We start from the raw sequence: 17,605 nt of genomic DNA, 5'->3' as shown, positions 1-17,605 counted from the left end.
TTACATTTTCATGTACACTTTTCAAGGAGAATACGTCATAGGCTTTGTGCAGCATATTAGGGTTTTTGTGTAGTTTTTTTTCTATTTGTCTGCTCTATTGATTTCTATGGGGAATACGTGAACGCTCACATGATTTGGCTGTTTGCAATACACAGCTTAACGTGAGCACAAAATAAGTTATTTTGCAACTTGTAATAGCTGCGCAACCCCAAATGTGAAAAAGCCATAACGCGTGCAGGGTTTTCGCAACTGATTTGCCGCGCGACTTGTAATCTTGCCCATAGTGTTTAAGATCCCTATAAGCATTACGTTTTTCATGAGGTGACAGTAAGACCAGTGAACATACCACTGGTGGTGACTGTACGGCAGTGGAGTGGACAAAGGAACGGGGGGGGGGTGGATGCTCTGGTTCAGTCCTACATTCCTATATATAAAACTATTAGTAAAGCTGGAGTGGATCAAGAACTAGTATATAGTAGTTGCCCTCAAAAATGGAGCACAAGGAGCCCAGATAGTGCGTATGGTGTTTCCCCGGAGTCAGCAAAGGGAAGTGGAGACTTTTGAATAGTAAAACAGTTGTGAGAATAGAAACAGATGACTGAAGATTAGTAATGGGCTAATACCTTTATTTCTTTCACATTCAAATGATATAACAAATGTTCCTTTTGATGTATTCTGCCAGTCAAAGAATTCTGTGGAACAAATGTAAGATTTTTTGCAAGCCAATATTACTTCCACTATATCAAATGTAACATTCTGTATAGCAAAATATTTGCCATGCTAAATATTTCTTTAGAGTGAACAAATGTTGACATACACAAAACATTTGCCCATTTCTCCTAAAGATAGGACATGCTTGACCTGACCTACATAGAATAAAGTAGCATTATTCTCTGCATTGCGTAGTTCTTTGTTATATACATAATAGTGCAGTTTATCTAAAGAAGACTGCAACTAATATGTTAAACTCATGTCCCCGTCATGTCAGTTTATGATAGTACTTTCTACTAACCACCAATCTCCTCTTTGACTAATGGATGCATTTAATAATTCATTGCATGGGAGTGACCACAAGACTGAGAGAGAGACTTAACAGAGGGAGTAGATAAATGACAGGGACTGTTTAATCTAAGTCTCTTTGTTCCTACATGGAACTAACTCTTTAACCCATTAAAAGAGCTGCGGAATCTGTTGGCGCTCTACAAATAACCGATAATAATAATAACCCATTACAATTCTCACTCTCATTAGGTCATTTTGCTCCTTAATGGGATTGACCAATAGACTATTAACCTTTTCAGCACCATGTCTTTGATTTTGATCTGAGTGTGTAACAATTCTCCCCCTGTTTACTCTAGCTAGCCTAACTCCAAAAGGCAAGCTATACATAGTAATGTTAAGGCACATCTGAACAAAGAGTTATCAATTACAGTAATTTCTTATTTTGATGCACTAGATGCCAGTATAACCCTTTTACTCTATTTGACGGCTCAATTAAAAGAGAGTCCCATCATAAAAATATAGGGCCCCATGTATTAAATGGCAGACAAACATTTCTGTTTGCCTTCCTTATGCAAACTTACTACCTGCCCTTTAGTGAGAGCAGAGCCTGTCAATCAGACAATCACCCTATGGGTAATAAACAGTGGTCAGATGATCATTGCTTCTTACACTGTGGAAATCAGGGTTACCTGCACTGCAAGGGCTCAAAGGGAGCATCTACTGTTTTGTACATTGAGCCCATATGGTTTTATGTTTATGTAGCTATGTGTTGTTTTGTTGTTTGTATCAGGCTCATGGCTCTTAGTTTTAGTTTTAGGTTAAATTAACTGAAAAAGGCATTAAACACTTCTTGCCTTTGAATGAAAATTGTGCTTGTCCCTTGTTTCCCAAAAAGGACAAACAGCAGATCCTGTAACTTTTAAAAGACTGCAGATCAAATAGCTGGATTAGGTAATTTTGCAACAACTTGAAAACCATGGCTACAGGTTTTACTTTTTGGCATCTCTAGGAAGTGTGCGACAAAGCACAGTTTTTACACAAAAGCAAGAGGTGTTTAAAAGGACGCTAAACCCAATTTTTTTCTTTAATGATTCAGATAGAGCATGCAATTTTAAGCAACTTTCTAATGTACTCCTATTATCAATTTTTCTTTGTTCTCTTGCTATTTTTATTTAAAAAGCAGGAATGTAAAGCTTAAGAGCCGGCCCGTTTTTGGTTGAGAAACTGGGTTATGCTTTCTTATTGGTTTTCTAAATGTAGCCACCAATAAGCGCTATCCAGGGTGCTGAACCTAGAATGCGCCGGCTCCTAAGCTTTAAATTCCTGCTTTTTAAATAAAGAGAGCAAGAGAACGAAGAAAAATTGATAGTAGGAGCAAATTAGAAAGCTGCTCAAAATTGCCTGCTCTATCTGAATCATGAAAGAGAAAATTTGGGTTTAATATCCCTTGAAGTGTATAAGAATAGTGAGCTTTGTCAACATAGGAGGATTAAAGGCCCATAATAGTTGAAAAATGACATGCTGTAATCCGTTAGAGCGTCATTTTATGACTATTGACCCTGCTCTACTGTGTATTAAACCCTGCAAAGGGTGCAACTAGTGCTGCTGATTGGATCAGCAGAGGATTCCGCTCAGCAATGCACCATGGGTCCTGAGCAGCACTTCTACTGTGTGTTTACCCCTTTGTGGGGGGTTAAACATACAGTGGAGTCGGGTAGATAATTGTAAAATTGCATGCTCTAAGAGATCAGAGCATGTCATTTTTTAACTAGTATGGCCCTTTAAAGGGTCATTATAGTGATAAAATGCTCTTATTTGTTAGAGCATGCCATTTTATCACTAGCAATGTTGCAATGCATAACACCCACAAAGGAGTTAAACACATAATTCATTTACTGCTTAGGAGCTGCAGAGCACTGCTGGTCCTGAGAGGAAACGGATGATGATCCAATCATCAGCACTAGTCACACAGCTGAGGTTAAGCACATACAAATTAGAACACGTCATTTGATCACTAGCAATGCTTCAATGCTATATTTCTTACACCGGCAAAGGGGTTAAGCACATAACACTTGGGAGCTGCAAAGAACTGCTTGCCCTGAGTGGAAACTGAAAACGATCTAATCAGCAGCACTAGTTGCACAGTTGTTGTTAAACACTTTGGGCCAGATTACAAGTGCAGCGCTATTTAACGCTCCAGCTCGAGCTTTAACTGAGCTAGAAGTAAGCTTTTTGTGCTTGTATTATGAGTTACAAATAAACTGTTTTCGCTCATGCGCCGACCCGACGAGCGCAAAAAGACGAACTTAGAATATCTTGTGCACAATAACCTATTCCCCATAGAAGTCAATGGAGCAAAAAAAGTGGGGAAAAAACAAACACCCTACTCATGCGCAAATAGGGTTGCCACCTCAGCCATGTTTTCCTGGACACTTATGAGTTACACATGTTGCAGGGTGTGCAGAGAGGAACATGTTTTGTGTTTCTGGACAGCACTATTCATATTCCTCCCTGCACACCCTGCAGCATGTGTAACTTATAAGTGTTCTGTATTTTAAGGGACGGGTGGCAACCCTATGCGCAAACCTGCTCACGTTTAACCAAGTGCACAAACCCGACATGAAAATATGAATATTTTACATTCCAATGTTCTTCACATAAAAAACATAATATGTTCTATTTATTAATAAATACATATATATATATATATATATATATATATATATATATATATATATATATATATATATGTGATGGTATTTTGGTACAATATATATCTATACCTATATAGATTGATGATTAAATATAGGTATAGATATAGCAGAGGAATAAAGTTGAAGCACTCACTGGACTTTGGATATCAATATGAAATAATTTATTTGTGACGTTTCGGGACCTCAAACGTCCCTTCTTCTGACAACCAGATTGTGCATGTGAACAAACTTAAATAGGCCTGTAGGCCCCTCCCCCAATCGGGTCACCAATCCCAGGGGACCTTGCGCAAAAGTTAAGGGGCTAAACCAACTGGGTAGCCCAAATACAAAATAAAGTGTGACATCATCAAATACAATAGCATAACAAATTACAATCTCAAACTTTGTGCTGTGATAGTAAAATAAAGTGCCTATTGCAAAATTAATTCAAAAAGTGATCAGTGATCCCACATCTCCTGTATCCCTAACCAATCTATACCTATATATACTGATGATTATATATATATGTATAGTGATACTGTATATAAATATCATTTTAGAAATACTTAGAACATATTCCCCTATGTGCAGAACATTAGAATGTGAAAAATGTACAGTAAACACAGTTAAAATCTTTATTAAATATCAATATTGCATAAATATGATTTTACATGTTTTCCTCTACTGAAATACAAAGGGCTCCAAAGCAAGTCGGCCAGTCCCTGTTTCCACTTTGAAAACTGAGACTTGTATAGTAAAGGGAAAGCTGCCTGAGGGACAGCAGGAATGAGCTCCCAAACTGTAACAATCGCTAATGCAATGATGGCAAAAATGAGTCACATACCCCACTCCCTCTAAAACTCAGAATTTAATTTTTTGTAATAGATCTTATAAGTTTGGCTAGATGTTGTATTTCTCATAGTTTCTGCATAAGCTAAAAAACAAAATCCCTTTTATTTTCTAAACGTGGGTATAGAAGATTAAAGGGACAGGAAACCCAAACATTTTCTTCCATTATTTGGATAGAACATACAATTTTAAACAACTTTTCGATTTACTTCTATTATTAAATTTGCTTCATTGTCTTGTTATCCTTTGCTGAAGGAACAGCATTGCACTACTGGCAGCTAGCGGAACACATATAGCTAGCCAATCACACGAGACAAATGTGTGCAGGCACCAATCAGCAACTAGTTCCCTCTAGTGTAGTATATTTAGTATATGTGTGCATTCTTTATCAAAAAGGGATATAAAGAGAATGAATCTCAGATGAAAATAGAATTAGAATTTACATTTAAAAGTTACTTAAAATTACATGCTCTATCTGAATCATGCAAATTTAATTTTGACTTTCCTATCTCTTTAAATGCCAAGGTGTCAGGGAGGTAAATTGTGTCGATGTAAAGGGAAAGATTACTTAAAGGGACAGTTACCAATGATCCATTTTACCTGCTGGAGTGTATTCAATTCTTTACAAGTAGCTCCTTTACCCCTATTTTGGCATTTGAAATAGCTGATTTAGCCTGTGGTATCCCCACCTATAGTAAAAGTTTGTATACTGGAGTCTAGACTGTTGAATAGCCTAAGTAAACACAGCCAGCAGAAGAAATTACACTAATAATATAAAAACAATTTTACAGTGTACTGTCCCTTTAAAGCTTCTTTTTTTTGCTACACATTTACATACTTCCTGATGACATTTTACTAGAGCACAAACCTTCCATCAGGTAGTGAGCATAGCTGTACCCTCATTTTGTTGATTTTTTAGCAATTTAGGGCAAGTTAACATAGGGTTAACTGTGAGCTGATAAGTGTTAACTGATTCATCTGGTGTAAAGTGTTATAGGCTTCTGACTTTTAAACTATTGGAAGGTGGTATCTTTTTCGGCAGCTGTCTTAATGGCTATCAGCCAGCCGAAAATTATTAACACCAACAATGCAAAATCAGCCTTAGTAGTTGGGGAAAAAAAAGCATCTCAGAGTATGTTGCTTAGCAACGGTAACTCAAAAAAGATTATCACCAGCAATGTAAATGCAACCAGAGTTGGTAATTGCAAACACCTGTGTTGGTAGCATTACTTTCTCACAGGCAGTTGAAATCCTTGTGCTTTTTAAAAAATAATAATAATAAAGAAATACCAGCCCTAACTGCAAACGCAGAGACCGAGATTACAAGTGGAGAGATAACTAACTGCGCTCAAAGTAAAAAATTAGTTCTCCCAGGTTAGACTGCCCTTACTCCCCCTCCCCTTAGACTTCTATGGGGCGTGCTACAGAAAGACTTTTCATTTTATCACTCACAAGGGGGTCTGAGGAAAGGGAGATTGTCCCCGAAAAGTCACCTTCAATAAAGGATTGATGAAGACTTTATGAAATCCAGTGTGTGCACATACATATTTACACATATAAACACATAAATAAACATGTATATACATATATAGACATGTATACTTGCACACATACACATATTTACACTGTACACATACATATATATATATATAGATAGATAGATAGATAGATAGATAGATAGATAGATAGATATATAGATAGATAGATAGATAGACAGACACACACACACGTTGGAGCCCTTCCCAGTCAAACACCTTGCTGTATACCATATCCCTTTTAAACCCTTTTATAACTATTTTATTAAAATGTTATATATTTTTTATATAAATGTGTATATATGAGTATAATACTTTATTTGAATGTGTTTTACTTATGATTTGTGAAACTTTTTTAACCCTTACACTTTACCATGGATTTGTAATATCAAGCTGCATGCTAATTTTAGCTAGGTCCCATGCTAGCATTAGTATTAGACACTTGCTATCTGGGCCAGAATTTTGTGCTATTTACTTTTTTAAACAAGCAATTTGCTTATTAACTGGCAGTGAAATGCATATTTTTGCATATTTTTTTAAAAAAATATCTGTATAATATTGATCTTTGCAAATTTGGCAGCCACCTTTATTCTGATCCAATACAAGTCTTTATGACATTTTTAAAAGAGGTTTTCAGAGGGTCTTTGTGAAAAAAAAATAGCTGAAAAGAAAACTATTTGTCTTGACAATTCACAGAAAAGGGTGGAATTATATGTTTTATGCAGTATTTTCATAAATTGAAAATGGTCTTGTTACAAGCTTAGACATGTTTCAACAGTCAAAATGTTAAAATGTCACTGTTATTTGGTCACTTTGCTTCTGCACTGGTCTGATTTTGCCTCTTTCCCTTTTAACCTATAGGTGTGACCTTCTCAGACAGAACTAGTCACACGGATGCCTGTCAGGCCTGCACAGAGTGCCTTGGACACAAACGCATGATTGCTCCATGTGTGGAAACTGATGACGCCATATGCGCATGTGCCTATGGGTTCTTCATGAACGATGAAACCCAAGAGTGTGAAAAATGCCGTTCTTGCCCCCTGGGCAGTGGTATGATGCTTTCCTGCTCAATGACCCAGGACACTGCATGTGAGATATGCCCTGAGGGAACTTACTCTGATGAGGACAGCAACATGGATCCCTGCCTTCCTTGTACAATCTGCGAGGAAGGGGAGATAGAACGTAAGGCGTGTACATCTGTGTCTGACACTGAGTGTTATGGTAAGTAACTGTTTTTGTGTTGTGTAGTATTTGTAAGAGAGGATTTTTTTTAGAAACTATAGGAGCCAATGGTATGTCTAGGAACCATCCAATGAATATAAGTTTATCCAATTGAATTTGTTTGCAGCAGTCAAAGGACGGAGGAATCCTTCTGAAGTATACCTGAACATGCTGGAGTATAGACCAGTAGGAGCATGTAAGATTCTGTGGAATCTTTGGAGAGATTGTTTATATAAAACGGTCCCATAGACATATATGGTGGTACAAACAGTATGAGAGATGTTTCTTACACTAGCAGCTGATGTGTATACACCAGTAAATATTTATGTTATATGCCCTTGAATTGCCAAGGTGGCCCAATAGGGTCCTATGGATATTTGTGAGGTTAGCTGATAAATCTATTAAGAGATCCTATAGCAGGTAAACAGGGCCAGCTGATGTGTGTAATGCTTGATTCTCTAGAAGAGCATGAGAGAAACTGATGCAAATAGCATGGGATGATAATGAATCTTTGTGTTAAAAGAAAGATTTTATAAATATGTAAAAATACTGATGTGTAAGATGGGATTTTATAAAACTGTATGGGACAGCACATGGCGAAATAGAATGGGGGTAGCTGAACTGTTTAGCACAGAGCTTGATAATAGCAGAAACAAAGTAGTAATGTTACTTCTGGCTTCTAACATTTTGGATTCCTCTACATTTTTCTATATGTGCATTTATCTTCTGACTTATAAAATGTGAATGGGATTAATGGATTTTCTCTGTAGCTCATAAGTTCCATATAAATTGGTCAACCCCTGATGCAGCAACTGACTTGTGTTTGAGTGAATCCTTTAGTTGGTCACTCATATAAGAATATACACCGTATCAGTGTAAGGTTATCCTGTAGCATATTAATGGAACATTAAAGGGACACAAAACCCCACATTTTTCATTTATGATTCAGATAGAGCAAACAGTTTTAAACAACTTTCCAAATGAATTGTATCTAATTTGCTTCATTCTCTTAAAGGAGCAGCAATACACTACTGATGATACGTCAGCTGTGCCAATGACAAGGGGCATATAAGTACTACCACCCATCAGCAGCTAGCTCCCAGTAATACATTGCTGCCCCTGAGCCTACCTAGGTATGCTTTTCCACAAAGAGAGAGAAAGAACCAAGTTAGATTATAGAAGTAAATTGGAAAGTTGTTTAAATTGCATGCTCTATCTATATAGTAAAAAGTTTAAATTTGACTTTACTTTCCCTTAAGGTATTGTTTTTAGTTATGAGAGAGCAATGAATTGCAGTATTGCAGAAGATTTGCAAACAAAATGGTTTATAAACATTACAATCTGACATTTAGTAAAACTTCAGTTGTTTAACAATTATTTCTTAAAAAGCCTAATGAGTGTTCTTTATCTCATTATCTTTGCTGTGGTCAATTATTGACAGATATAAATGAGCTTGTAAACGATATTTGTGCAGCTTGTAGGAGACTCATGGAAGGCACTTCAGCTTCTCTGGGGGCAGTGGAAAAATATTTCAAATGGAAAATAAAAAGGCAAAATATATGAAAGTGAATTGCATTTTTTACTGCACATAATTTAACCGTTATGGGTGGTGCACATTTTTTGTTAAATGTCCCTTTAAAGGTACAGTCTACTTAAAAATGTTTATTGTTTAAAAAGATAGATAATCCCTTTATTACCCATTGCCAAGCTTGCATAACCAGCACTGTTATAATATTACAGGTTTTACCTCTGTGATTATTTTGTATCTAAGCCTCTGCAGAATGCCCCCTTATCTCAGTTCTTTTGGCAGACTTGCATTTTAGCCAATCAGTGCTAACTCATAAATAACTCCACGGGAGTGAGCATAGTTATCTCTATGACACACATGAACTAGCACTGTCTGTGAAAAACTGTCAAAATGCACTAAGATAAGAGTTGGCCTTCAACGGCTTAAATCAGTTTATGAGCCTAACTAGCTTTAGTTTTTAACAAAGAATACCCAGAGAATACAGAAAATTTGATGATAAAAGTAAACACCCTATCTAATCATAAAAGTTTCATTTTGACTGGATTATCCCTTTAATGCAGGCTAATCATTTGAAAATTAAGTGTAACTAAACATGAAATACTTTTTGTTATTCAATGTTGAGCTGTTATTATGTAAAATTACATTATTTGCTATATTTTAACAAATAATAGATATATACTTAATATTTATTTATTGGATTCACGGTAGCTCTAGCAGATATACAACTGTAGATTGTAGTAACTTGTGGAAAACTTGTTAATTCTCAAGAAATCTTGGCTCCATTTTTATTATACTGTGTATTGTTTTTCTTCTTACTGTGCCAAGAAATACAGACATAAAATATTTAGGATTCAGCATTTTTTTTAAACAAAAGTAAAAAAAAATTAAAAAAAGTTGATATATGGAAAATAGGAAAAGGTTATATAACAGGAGCTAATAAACCTACAGGGTAGTGGGAACGAGGTGTGTTTACTGGGTTATATTATGTTATATGCATGCAGCATAGGGCCACAGGTGCAGTAATGTTGACTCTTATATGGATTAATAGGAGGATAGATAGAGATGAGAACTAATAGGGAGGGGGAATAGGGATCATTATTGATCATTATAAATTACATAGAAAATAATATACAAAGTTTATTGGAGTCGTGTGTGGGGGGGTTAGTTGGTATAATAAGATGAAGGTGGAGAAATTAAGCAATAGGGAGAGTGTTAGTTTGGTGTTATATGAAGCAATATAACGTAAGGACATATGGATTAGAGTAAATTATATGAAAAAGCAATTGTATGGAGATGGTTTACCAATCAATAGGGAAGACTTGGGGAGTTGCTTTATGCAGAAACAAGAGGCAATTATCTAGGCACAGGAACTAGATATTACAGAAGTTATTTTATGATGCAGAAATGATGTATGTTTGCAAAAAATGATAACTAGTTACAGGCAAATAAAGAGATGTGTGAAACTCACATAAATGTCCATAGACACGCTGGTAGATCCCTCTTTCTGTGACTCATTCCTGTGGCTTTTCACAGTGATCTTATTGTGAGACACAGAGCATACAGGAAACAGCCCCTAGGGAATGTCACATCACAACAGGGACAATTCTGTGCTACAGCGTTTGAGATGCTGTACAGGGAACTTTGAAGGAGAATTGAGATGAACATTTGTCTGCAGGCGGCTGGTAATGAAAGTTAACAAGAGATGTTTTGTCTCTATTTCTGGGTCAGTAACGTAGTGTAGGGATTTTTTTATTGGTTAGGCCTCACATTTCCTTTTACTCTGATAATCACCACTTTTCCTCCTTACAACTCCTAACCCTTAAGTCACCCTCGTTCCTTGTTTCACATCCTCTACTCACCCTCTTGTATCCACTTTCCATCATCAAAGATCTGCTCCTGCCATATCAGGACCAATCTCCATTCTATTGAACTTGTTCCTCTTCTACATTTCCTTAAAACCACTCACTCTACATCCACTCTACATCCTGTCAGGCCACTCCCTGTCCTCTCAAACATTAGACTCCATCAATCCATCATAATTCCCATGCAAAGTACTTAACATGGCATTTTTTGTGGGGTTTAGATTCATAGCCATTGTATTGCATTCGAAAACTCCATGGTACCATTTTACAAGTGTTTTCAAATACATCTGTGGCACACGTGACACTGTGTCCCTTTTGGAAAGTCATTTTTACCTTTTTTGAGAGGCATTTCTTGCCTGTTTAATCTACTTTTTTTAGTAAATTGTTACATATGTTCAGATCACATATTTGCATGATAAATAGTTAAAATACAGCTCAAATGTCACTTTTATAATATGAAACTTACACAAATGTAATATGACCATAAAAGTGTTAAGTTACTGCAAATTACATTAAATAATTAATTATATACCTGTCATGAATTGATATTAATGTTGCTTGAGGTGGTGTCCACGCTATGTATCAACGTATATAAATACAATAATATGTGTGGAGAAAAAAATATATATAAATAAGGATAAAAATGAAGATGTATCAGTAAAAGTATTTAATTCTGACTAAAAAAACTATTAAAACATATTTAGTATACAACAAAGGACACAATGGTGATTAATATACAGTTCACAATTATCAGTACAATATCAATAAAATTATATAAAAGTTGGTTATGTTTAACAACAATTCGGCGTTTGTTAAAAGATGGTATAAGTTAGCTAACAGACAAATTAGAGTAAGCAAAGATATTAGTCTATTGCCTTAAATGCTGATCCTAATAAGTGAGAAGTGTTCCTTTAATAAGTAAATGTTGATTTGTGCATATAATGTCCCAAAATGAAGACTCCAAAATTATCCAATGTGCACTCCTAAGTAATATGATGTCCAATATAAACGTGAAAGTCCTTGTCCTGCACGATGTACACAATGTGTGGAGGTGAAAAAGGTGATTAAAACTGTAAAATATCTTGTGAAAAAATGTGATTCAAAAAAGTATTTCGAAAAAGTGACTTAGTTGCTTGGTAAAATAATATAATGTCCCTAGACGTTGTTTGTTTCAAATTAAGTAAATTCCAAAACAATTTCTATGATGAGTAGATAATTCCTGAGTGACCAGGAATTATCTACTCATCATAGAAATTGTTTTGGAATTTACTTAATTTGAAACAAACAACGTCTAGGGACATTATATTATTTTACCAAGCAACTAAGTCACTTTTTCGAAATACTTTTTTGAATCACATTTTTTCACAAGATATTTTACAGTTTTAATATTTTAATATTTTTATATTTTTAGGTGTACACCTGTTTTTTCAACACATTTTTTCAACACATTTTTGAATTTTGTATTATTTTTAATCACTTTTAATCACCTTTTTCACCTCCACACATTGTGTACATCGTGCAGGACAAGGACTTTCACGTTTATATTGGACATCATATTAATTAGGAGTGCACATTGGATAATTTTGGAGTCTTCATTTTGGGACATTATATGCACAAATCAACATTTACTTATTTAAGGAACACTTCTCACTTATTAGGATCAGCATTTAAGGCAATAGACTAATATCTTTGCTTACTCTAATTTGTCTGTTAGCTAACTTATACCATCTTTTAACAAACGCCGAATTGTTGTTAAACATAACCAACTTTTATATAATTTTATTGATATTGTACTGATAATTGTGAACTGTATATTAATCACCATTGTGTCCTTTGTTGTATACTAAATATGTTTTAATAGTTTTTTTAGTCAGAATTAAATACTTTTACTGATACATCTTCATTTTTATCCTTATTTATATATATATTTTTCTCCACACATATTATTGTATTTATATACGTTGATACATAGCGTGGACACCACCTCAAGCAACACTCACCCCAACAGGGAGTGTAGCGCTTTTCTTGTGGCACATTTTTTCCTTATTTCTTAGAGATCTGGTTGGGAGATCTCGCCTATATTAAGAAAAGCTTGTGTGGTAGGATTCTTTGGCGCATTCTGATATACTTTATCTGAAATGAATTGATATTAATGCTTAAGTACGCTGTCATGTTATACTTTTGTTACATGTACTGTATGTCTGAAAAATACCCCTGAAAATCATGCAATAGCGTATGTTCTTATAATTTGTATTTTTGTGTGTTTAACTAGACTTTACTGTTTCCTAATTCAAATGGCTTATTCTTTTTTATAGATTAGAAGGGCTTAGAAAACAAAGCAAGCAATTGGCTCTAGAAATACAATTTTGTTGACAGCAATACATGAAGCAGAGAGGCTATTTTCACCCTCCTCCTCAGCCCAACACCCCTTTCCTCCCACGCACTCTCCATTATTTCCCACTGCCAGCTATCACTCACTCTTTCTCCTTTCTGTCTTTTTAAATTTCCCAGTCTGCTCTTTTTCTTTTTTTTTTTTTTTTTTTTTATATTCACTGTCCTTTATTATATTATCATGTGTCAGTGATAGAGTCAGTGTAAGTAACTAGATTTTTTTTTATCAGCACTGGGTCTTATAGTAAGGGCATGCTCTCTACAGTGTTTCTTTTTTTTTTTTTCTTTTAATTTTTATTGAGGTTCTGGGTAAGGCACACATGAAATACGAAAAACAAAACACAATGATAATAGAATGCAGGGAACAAATAGTACAATTCTATGCGACAACATAGGACATTTCTAAAAAGACAATGCAAAAGCATAGTATACAAGTTTAATGCCTAGTATTTTGCGTGCCTCCAGTGCTAAACCAAGTATGAATAACATATATATCAGCCGCAGTCTGATCAATAACAAATCATGTCCAGGACATACTCCAAAGTCAATGTCTGCCTGTTCTGAGGTTTATAAGGGGCTAGTAAAAGATGAGATAGGTAAATATCCTGCTACCCCGGCCGCTGGCAGCAAGACACCACCTAAACAAAACAAAACAAAAAAAAGGGTACACTAGCATTCTAGGTATAAGTGGGATTCAAAAGTTATTCTAGAGTACAAATGAAAGGGTGGCTAAGTACGCCTTCTGTTGAGAAGCAGTATATTAATATAAAAATAAAGCAACACTTAAGGAATGGACATTCCACTGTATACATTGTTAAACAATAAGAAGGACATAAGTAGTACAGGAGACCTTTAAATATTGGACAGGCGGTCCTTAGATGATTATATATACATTGCAGATAAACTAATTGCCTGAATGGAAAGATAGTGGTAACATACATGAAATACAGGGCATAGTAACTATAAGGTTCAATACACATATGATAAATTCCCATTATGATACTAAGCTTGATATCTACCATGCAGACAGTAAGAACTGTTGTGACACCCCAGAGCTTTCACTAAATAGATCATAAGGAGTACAGGGGACCTGTAAATATTGCACAGGTGATTCTTAAATGATGACGGGACTATTGTAGTAATACACTTAAAATATAGGGTATAATGGAGATAGGGCGTAACATCCAAATGACATGTTTCTACTATGCTACTGGACTTGACAACCTCATAGAAACAGTGAACGTTACAGTGACATTGTAAGGCAGATCACTGCAAGTTCTTGTCACGATCGCTAAAAGCTGCCTCGGTCAGACCGCCAGGGTCCCATTGCAAATACAGCGAGACTGCATACAAAAGAATGATAGGCAGAATAAGTACTTGAGGCAAATGCATGTCTTTCGGCTGTTTGTGTAGAATGTTCCGGGTAGAGTCACCAGCTGGAGTACTCATTGATGTTCGCTCCATGACCCTCTGCTGCGATGTAAAAGTTAATTGGCTCACCCATGTAACGGCTATACAATCTCCTGACTGAGCCATGCAATACAGCACGTTACTGTCTAGTTGTTTGGTTGTGTCGATCAATCCCTTAGATTCCACAAGGGTACATTTTGAGCCCCTCAACATACTTTTAGGGGTGGATAGTGGGCTCCACGATTCCAAACTGCCAATAAGAGTGCCATCACTCTCCTTCTCTGCCAAAACAGGCTCCGGCTGAGTGACTGCGTGGGGAAGTGGTTGTAGACGGGTTCGAATGCTTTGTGCAAAATAGTTTCAAATGCAGCATGATGTTCTGTCAGCAGACGATTCAGCTCCCTCAGAATGTCTGTAGCGCACGCCATCTTTTGTATAGATCTGTAGACAGGCAGATTAGATGTGGGATGCTTTAAGTTCAGCACTACGTGCTGCCTAACGACAATGCATAAGTGCGCCTCGCCGGGGGGTGAAGGAAAGGCCTTAGCCTTAGAATGTGCTCCGGGTGCTCCAAGTCACAATCCTCTGAGAGATAATAGGCTCATCTAAAGCAGGATCTTTAGTTTTATAGAAATCAGGCTATGTGGCAGATCGATGAGCTGTCTAGAATGTTATATTAGGTAAAAATGATGAAAAGGCTGGAGCAGAGTGGTGATGTGCGACCCATCATGGCCGCCTCCCGGAAGTTCCCCCCTCTTTTTCTTTTTTTATTATTCCTCTTTCCCTGACTTTTAACTTTTCTCACTCCTCTGCTACTCAGCACAGCTTTCTAGTTTTATTATTGTTTACCCATATCATACTATTTCCACCATCTAAACCTTACTCTCCATCCCTGTCCTTACCTCTTAAACAATCACATGTGTCACCCACTTTCCATTTTATCATAAACTCTCCCACCTTTCTATCTCTTTAGCTATATCTTCCTCAGACCTCCTCAAAACTCCTCGCCTACACTTTTTTCTTATTCACTCATTGCTCCGTATTTTAGCCAGTTACTAGACTCTTTCACACATTTCATACTATCTTTCTCTTTCACCTCTTCTCCCTTCTTTCACTTCCTCTTTCTTCTTTTATTTTATTTATCTGTTCTTTTTATTTCATTTATCTTCTGTTTCTTACTTATGTTTTTAAATTCATATATAGTCAGGATAATCTTTACATTAGATAAATGCCAAAATGCTTAATTTCTATAAATTAAACATCTAGAATTATATGATAAATTAAAGCTGTTGAGTTATTTGTTCTTTTCTCTCCCTCCCTCAGATCCAAATCCTCGTTTTGCATCTGTTACTCCCTTCGTGTCGACCTCAGAAATACCAACAGTTAGCAGCTTTGGACCAGAAATAGAGTCCAGCAGTTCTGTCCCTGGAACCTCTGAGCCAGTCCATCCTCGTGGGGCAGCTGAGAACCTCATCCCTGTTTACTGTTCTATCCTGGCTGTTGTCATTGCTGGGCTTGTAGCATTTATAGTATTCAAAAGGTGAGTTCAGAGAGGTATATCAAATGTATTGACCCTTGTTGTAGTGAAAAATACATTATTTAATTGGCTCATAGTAAGAAGTCTAACAAGAAGAGAGGTTAGTTTGTGATTGGGAAATCTGTGAACATTGATAACATTATAGTCTGATGGATAAATAGAGTATTCTGTGTCTACAGTATAGACTGTTTTGAGACCGGGTGAGAGAGAAGCTTGTGACTGGGAGAGAGGATAAGCTGTGACTGTGACTGTTGGAAGGCTAGCTTGTGATTGAAAGAGAGTAGCATGTAACTGGGTAGGAGAGAGGATAGCCTATGACTGGGAGAGAGGATAGCCTGTGACTGGGAGAGAGGATAGCCTGTGACTGGGAGAGAGGATAGCCTGTGACTGGTAGATAGGATGGCCTATGACTGGTAGATAGGATGGCCTATGACTGAGAGAGAGGATGGCCTATGACTGGGAGAGAGGACAGCCTGTGACAGGGAGAGAGGATAGCCTGTGACTGGTAGAGATTATAGTTTATGACTGGTAGAGAGGATAGCCTGTGACTTGGAGATATTATAGCCTATTATTGGGAGAGTGGATAGCAGGTGGCTGGTAGAGAGGATAACCTATGAGTGGGAGAGAGGATAGCCTATGACTGCGAGAGAGGCTATCCTGTGACTGGGAGAGAGGATAGCCTATGACAGGGAGAGAGGATAGCATGTGACAGGGAGAGAGGATAGCCTGTGACTGGAAGAGAGGATAGCCTATGACTGGGAGAGAGGATAGCCTGTGACTGGTAGATATTGTCAGTATATGGCCGGGTTATAATACAATATATTTAATAATTATTCTTTAAACAAACCCCCAATAAAATGCATATACAAAACAATTAAAATTAATGTAAATTCCTAAATTCTTTATATTAGTTAAAATTTATAGACACATTGAATTATATTTATAGGAACCAGGTTATGAATCAAACTATACACATTTATGCTGTTATGATATGCTATACAAGGATCATAAAAATTACCTTATTCACAATAATCTCCCAAATCAGAGTAGCATTTAAAGGGACATAATACTCATATGCTAAATCACTTGAAACTGATGCAGTATAACTGTAAAAAACTGACAGGAAAATATCACCTGAGCATCTCTATGTAAAAAAGGAAGATATTTTACCTCACAATATCCTCAGCTCAGCAGAGTAAGTTCTGTGTAAAAAGTTATACTCAGCTGCTGCCCAGCTGCAGGTAAAAAAAATAAAAATGAAGAAATGACCAGCAGCCAATCAGCATCAGCAGTGCTGAGGTCATGAACTCTTTTACTGTGATCTCATGAGATTTGACTTAACTCTCATGAGATTTCATTGTAAACTTCCTTACACTGAATAGGGAAATAACATGAGAGTGCACGAGGCTCAACCCTTTGGCTGTCCCGGGACAGACATACTGATATGCTGATTAGAAGTCCTTTACAATGGGATGTGGCTACTGAGAAACTTTTGAGGTAAAATATTTCTTTTTTACATAGAGATGTTCAGGTGATATTTTCTAGTCAGCTTTTTACAGCTATACTGCATCACTTTC

At 36.4% G+C, this 17,605-nt stretch overlaps 1 protein-coding gene across 1 annotated transcript in view; it reads left to right on the top strand.

Moving 5' to 3' along the window:
- The window catches only part of NGFR (nerve growth factor receptor), a 103,543-nt gene that overhangs the window by 63,940 nt on the left and 21,998 nt on the right, over positions 1 to 17,605 (top strand). Inside the window, exons 3-4 of the mRNA XM_053700165.1 lie at positions 6,941 to 7,300; positions 15,815 to 16,031. Of these exons, the coding sequence (XP_053556140.1) occupies positions 6,941 to 7,300; positions 15,815 to 16,031 (577 nt within the window). The remainder of the gene's footprint in view (positions 1 to 6,940; positions 7,301 to 15,814; positions 16,032 to 17,605) is intronic.

Source organism: Bombina bombina, chromosome 1, assembly GCF_027579735.1.
Source record: "Bombina bombina isolate aBomBom1 chromosome 1, aBomBom1.pri, whole genome shotgun sequence".
Lineage (NCBI taxonomy): Eukaryota > Metazoa > Chordata > Amphibia > Anura > Bombinatoridae > Bombina > Bombina bombina.
This window is presented reverse-complemented; position numbering and strand designations above follow the sequence as displayed.